Source organism: Pseudorca crassidens, chromosome 6, assembly GCF_039906515.1.
Source record: "Pseudorca crassidens isolate mPseCra1 chromosome 6, mPseCra1.hap1, whole genome shotgun sequence".
In the NCBI taxonomy this organism is placed as follows: Eukaryota; Metazoa; Chordata; class Mammalia; order Artiodactyla; family Delphinidae; genus Pseudorca; species Pseudorca crassidens.
In genome coordinates, this window is record NC_090301.1 from 21,221,809 (window position 1) to 21,227,808 (window position 6,000).

At 50.5% G+C, this 6,000-nt stretch overlaps 1 protein-coding gene across 1 annotated transcript in view; it reads left to right on the forward strand.

Annotated features, from left to right (window-relative positions):
* Positions 1–3,483, forward strand: part of MARCHF4 (membrane associated ring-CH-type finger 4) — a 104,858-nt gene extending 101,375 nt beyond the window's left edge. The window contains exon 4 of the mRNA XM_067740668.1: positions 1,644–3,483. Coding sequence (XP_067596769.1) covers positions 1,644–2,011 — 368 coding nt within the window. The 3' untranslated portion in view covers positions 2,012–3,483. The remainder of the gene's footprint in view (positions 1–1,643) is intronic.
* The last annotated feature ends 2,517 nt before the right edge of the window (positions 3,484–6,000 follow it).

Genomic DNA, 6,000 nt, shown 5'->3' on the forward strand with positions numbered 1-6,000 from the left:
CCCTGACCCTCATGCCTACCACACCTCAGTCAATGACACCAATACTCATCTAGCTGCTGAGGCCAGAAGCTTCAGAGTTTTCTCTTGACTCACCTCACCTGCCAGCAAGTCTGTCAGCTCTGCCCCCGACATACATCCTGACTCCAGTGGCCTCTCACTTCCTCCGCCGCTACACCTTAGTCTAAGCGTCCGTCATTGCCGAGTTGCATCACTGCATCACTTCCTCGGTCTTCGGCACCTACTCTTGGTCCCTCTTCAGTCTATTGTTTCACAGGAACCAGGATGGCCTTTCTGAAGGGTATATCAGACCACATCGTCCTCCTATTACAGCCCTTCAATGGCTTCCCCTTATACTCAAGATAGAATATAAATCCCTTGCCATGGCCTATAAGGCCTTACCATAGACTGGCCTCTGACCCCCATCTCCCTGCACTGCCCACTCATTCACTCATTCCCTGCGCCCTGGCCACACTGACCTCCTTTCTGAGCCGGCTGCCTTCCATTCCCACTTCCTGGCCTTTGTGCCTACGGCTCTTACCACTAACGTGCTCTCTCTCCAGACTTTGCATGGATCCCTCCTTCTCATCATTTAAGTCTCAACTCAAGGGAATTCCCTGGTGGTCCGGTGGTTAGGATTAAGCGCTTTCATGGCTGTGGCCCAGGTTCAATCCCTGGTCGGGGAACTAAGATCCCACAAGCTGCGTGGCACGGCCGGAAAAAAAAAAGAAAAAGAAAGAAAACGAAAAAAAGAAGAAATTAAGTCTCAACTCAGATATCACCTCCCTCACAAGCCCTTACTACTGTCTCCATCAAAGAGGACTCTCAGTGTCTGCAGGCAGTGGCTACTTCCCCCTGTTTTATCTTCCTCATAGCATGTGTCCGTGCCTGAAATAGTCTTATTGGTTTGTTTCTGTGTCTGTCCTGTGTCTCTCCACTAGAATGCCAGCTCTCTGAGGGCAGGCCTCTGCCTGTCCTGTTCACTGCGCTATCCCTAGTGCTTAGCACAGAGTAGGCACACAATATTTAGTTTCCTGGTTGTCTGACACAGCTCGTTTCTGACTCTGCACTGCCCCTGGCCCACAGCACCATGCCAGAGTTCGCTCTGCCAGCAATGTGTGTATATTAGCAGCACTGGGCTTTCTGTTAAATAGTCAAGAGGTAATCAGTGGAATTTCGGACATTCAGCAGGTATGGAATGACCATAGGGTTTCTTTTATGGTAAAGGCACAGGATTCAGTCAACATCTGCTAAGTGCCAGGTGCCACAGACACAGGACAGAGGGAGAAAAAGATACTTGTATTACGCCTTAATGGACAATGAATTTGGATTTTGTCAGGCCAAGGAGTAGGAGGGATAGAGCAGAGGCAGAGGAAAAAGCACTGCATGTAGGTGCCCGACTATTTCACGCCCTCGGTGTGGCGGCCTTCCACATACTTCCAAAGACTTGCTGAGCCTAGAAATGTAAGGATGTTGCCATGTGGCCCAGAGCTGAAAGGTAGGTTTGAAAAGAACAAATCAAACCAATATAAATCTGGCTTACCCAATGCCTATACTCACTTACAAACAGAGGGAGGCTCGTTTCTCCCGGCGGTGAGCTGCTGTCTCTTACTCGCCTTTGTTTTTCTCTTCTCCCTGCTGCCCAGGCCTCATCATCCACGAGGGGCCCTCCGTGTACCGCATCTTTAAACGGTGGCAGGCCGTCAACCAGCAATGGAAAGTGCTGAACTACGACAAGACGAAAGACCTGGAGGATCAAAAGGCAGGAGGCAGGACCAACGCCCGGATGTCCTCGTCCACCCAGGCCAACGCGCCCCCTGCCGGAGAGGAGGCTGCGGGCACCCCTGCCCCTGAGGAAGGCCCCGCCCGGGCGGCCGGCCACCCCTCAGGCCCTCTGTCCGATCACCACTGTGCTTACACCATCCTGCACATCTTGAGTCACTTAAGACCTCATGAACAGCGGAACCCCCAGGGCGGCAGCCGAGAGCTGGTCATGAGGGTCACGACGGTGTGAGAGGAGAGACCTGGGAGGGAGCTGTGACCACACACGCACGCACAAGAGCGAGGAGAGCAGGGGCCGGGGAGGGCCGCCCCTGACAGGACGCCATCTGGGGAGCAGGTGTGGGGAGGCATGGAGGCACCCCAGGGGCCAGAGGGCAGGTGGTGGTGGGGGGGTGCCTTGAGGGGCCTGGGGGCAGGACTGGAGCTGGAAGGAGGCTGGCGCTGTGAGCGGTTTCCTGATTTCCAACCGGTCAATACCATTCTCCAACAAGCACGAGGAAAACCAATACAAACTCAGCAACGAAGTGCAATACATACTGGGCCTAACAAAACACAACAACAGAGGCACCCAGATGTGCCCCCCTGCGCAAAACACCTGGGAGAAGCGGCAGCTGGGGAGGGCGAAGCTGCGTGTCTGGTGGCGGTGGTGCCCACGTGTGCACGTGTGGGAAGGAAAAGCACTTGTAGCCGGCCTTGTTTTACCTTTCAGTTTGCTTTGGTTTCTCCCTGGGCTGTGTTCCAGGGACAGTTGGGGGGAGGGAGAGGGATGGGTGGGAGCTGGCAGAGATGAGATTCCTAGCATTTGTGGCCCCTGGGCTCACCTGGGTGGGCAGGATTCCTGACTCAGGCCTCGGGGGCAGTGCTGCAGGGAGGGAGGTGCTGACCTGAGCGGCCAGAGGGAGGGGGGTTTCTTCCCCTTCCAAACCTTCCAAACTGGGAACTCCCAATTTCAGATGGCTCAAAGAGGGCGTAGGTTTGGAGTAGGGTGTCTTTCTGTGCCCTTGTTACTTTATTTTATGGTGATTTGGCTCAAAGATGTTTACAGGAAACACACACACACACACACACACACACACACACACACACACAACAATAGTACAGATTTCCCATGGGTATCTTGAGCACAGTCCTGCTGCCATGGCTTCAGCCTTCAAAGCTGTCAATCCAGGAGTGATTTTCCCAACCACCCAATACCACCCATGGCCACGACATGCTCAGTGCCACGGCCCCTCCTGGTTTGGCACCTGCTGAGACCCAGGGCCCCCCATGGCAGGGCATCTCCTGCCCAGGGTCTCCCAGGAGAGCTGCTGCAGCGAACGGGAGGAAGTTGGCCGGATGTGCCCCAAGGAGTGGAGTGGAGACCAATCTAAGTATTCCTTGCTGCTCGGGACCCTCCCCCGAGGGCAGTTTGGCTAATCCCTCAGTGCTACCTGCTCCCTGGTCCCTCCCATACAGCAAGGCGGGCCCAGGGACCCTGGCAGGGAGCGCTGTCCCTTGAGCCCACCTGCTGGTTCTGGGACCCTGCCAGGGAAGGCCACGGGGGTGGTCACCTGCAGAGTTTCTTTTTGTCATTGCACAATGGCCGCGTCATCCGTGGGTATGAAAGGGACACTGTCAAGTACTTTTTTAAACTAGTTTTTAGGGTTTTTTAAAACTCTCTGTTGTTTATATTATTCTCTTAAAAGCTTGAAAATAAAATTTCTTTCCCTACCACTAGTGTCCTTTCCCATATGTGAGTTTTTCCTGTCTCTGTCCTGTTTTCCCTCTATGGTATAATTTGCTTTCCCTCTCCTGTGTCTGCTCCACCCCTAGAGTCTTCTCCCTCACAAGAAACGGTTTCTCCTTTGAGGGTACAGATGGGGCAGGGCCTGTGTCTGTGTGTGTGTGTGTGTGTGTGTGTGTGTGTACCTACAGTGAAGCCCTGGGACTCCTGGCCTCTTCTGGTCTTCCTAGCAGGTGAATTCCTTCAAGTCGAAAGGAGGACCAGCTCCCCAACTTTTCCCAGGTTTCGGCCCAGGACTCCTGGAAGCGGAGGCCACTAGTGCTGGGAGGAAATTTGGAGAGTTTTCTCCCCATCTGGTCATTTCAGAGAAGCTAAGAGAACCACAGGTGAGGGGCATGTTAGGACCTCATTCCCCTGACAGTTTTCCTTTGAACATCAGAAAACAGCCCCCAGAGCAGGGCCCCGAGAGGGGGCTCAGACATATCACTAGGCAGCAGGCAAGGCTTTCCCCCCCTCCAACCTGACCTGGCCCTCCTTCCTGGGGCCGGCAGTTGGTCAGGCAACGTCATCAGTGGGATGTGCACAGGCTTAGGAAGGTTCCTCCTCTGATGAAGCTCACATACAAGTGAAAACCAACAAAACCATACAAGTAGTTCATGTAGAGTGAAGGTATCTCTTTTTTCTTATAGTCTAAGAATGGGCCATTCAGTTTAATTAAGTATTTACGTGGGAATTCCCTGGCGGTCCAGTGGTTAGGAGTCGGCATTTTCACTGCCGAGGGCCCAGGTTCAACCCATGGTCGGGGAACAAAGATCCCACAAGCCACATGGCACGGCCAAAATATATACATATATTTATGAAAAATATAGATGTGTCCAGACATGCATTATCTATTTTCAAAAAAGTATCAGAATGCAACAAAATACGCACGTCTTCAAAACTATAGTGGCCACTGTGTCATCTTTCTTTGGTGATTCTCAGGGAGCTTCAGAACATTGTGGTCATGCAGGGTCATCATTCAGAATATACTGTATTGAAGAAGAGGTGGTTAATGAAAAGCTCTAATAGGATTCTGGAGTTTGTTGGATCTTCATGATGTAAGCACCAAGAGATCAAGGACCATCTGTCTTGTTTACCACTATATATCCAGGACCTACAGGCCTACAGTAGTGCTTGGCATACAGTAGGTGCTCAATAAATATTTTTGAGTGAATAAGACACTCCTGGAAGAGAACGGAAGGACCTTCCAGCATGCAGGAGACATGCCTCCACTTCTATCAACTTACACTCCAGTTCTCAAGGTCAATCATAGAATAGAAAAGGTCAACCTTTGACCTCTCTACCCAACAGGATGGTAAATTCCCTGTGCTTGGAGAATGGTGCTTTGGGGTACAAAAATGAGCGAGCTGGGTTTTTATATTTTATATGCATCTCTGGGGTTCGAGGTAGAAGTGCACCCTGACAACCTGAGACCACTGTCCTTTTCCAAATGTGCAAATCATCCTTCATACCGCAAGAAAAGGCCTAGATTTCATGTGGATTTATCCAATGCAGAGCGGTGAGAAGTAGTCCAGAGAATTCACCTGCACATCATTCCCAAGTATTGCCCCATGCATGGGACAAGTTACCAGCTAACACCTAAAGCTCTTGCTATGTGTCAGCACCCAATTAAATATTTATATGCATCGACATACTTAGTATTCCAACAACTGATGACGTAGATACCATTATTATCTTCATTTTACAGGTGTGGGCACCGAGGCAAAGAGGTTAAGTCACTAGCTCATAATCGCCAGCCAGGATTCCATCCCAGGCAACCTGGCAGGACATGTGTCCACTCCTGCAGGACAACTGGCACCAAATAAAGGGAAATCTGGGACAGGACAATGCAGGGGGCTCATTATGGTAGAGATCTGTTGAAAACTTTTGGAGGTTGGAGAAATTGGGACTTAATAATTATAAACTATTTCTGTCCCCTACCAAAAATATTGAGGGTACCTAACAATTTTTGATATTGTTCAGTTAATACACTGGTTGAATGGAAGCCGCTATAGTAGAAAGTTGGCTTTATCTGGACAGTGGGGAATTCTCAAAGGACAAAAGACACAATTCAACCATATATATATATATATTTTAATAGTTTTTAAAAACTATTTTTTTTAAAAAAATTTATTTATTTTATTTTGGGCTGTGTTGGGTCTTCATAGCTGAACGTGGGCTTTCTCTAGTTGCAGCGAGCGGGAGATACTCTTCGTTGCAGTGCGCGGATATCTGATTGTGGTGGCTTCTCTTTGTTGTGGAGCACGGGCTCTAGGCGTGCGGGCTCAGTAGTTGTGGCTCTCAGGCTCTAGAGCACAGGCTCAGTAGTTGTGGCGCACGGGCTTAGTTGCTCCATGGCATGTGGGATCTTTCTGGACCAGGGCTTGAACCTGTGTCCCCTGCAATGGTAGGAGGATTCTTAACCACTGCACCACCAGGGAAATTCTCAATCATATTTT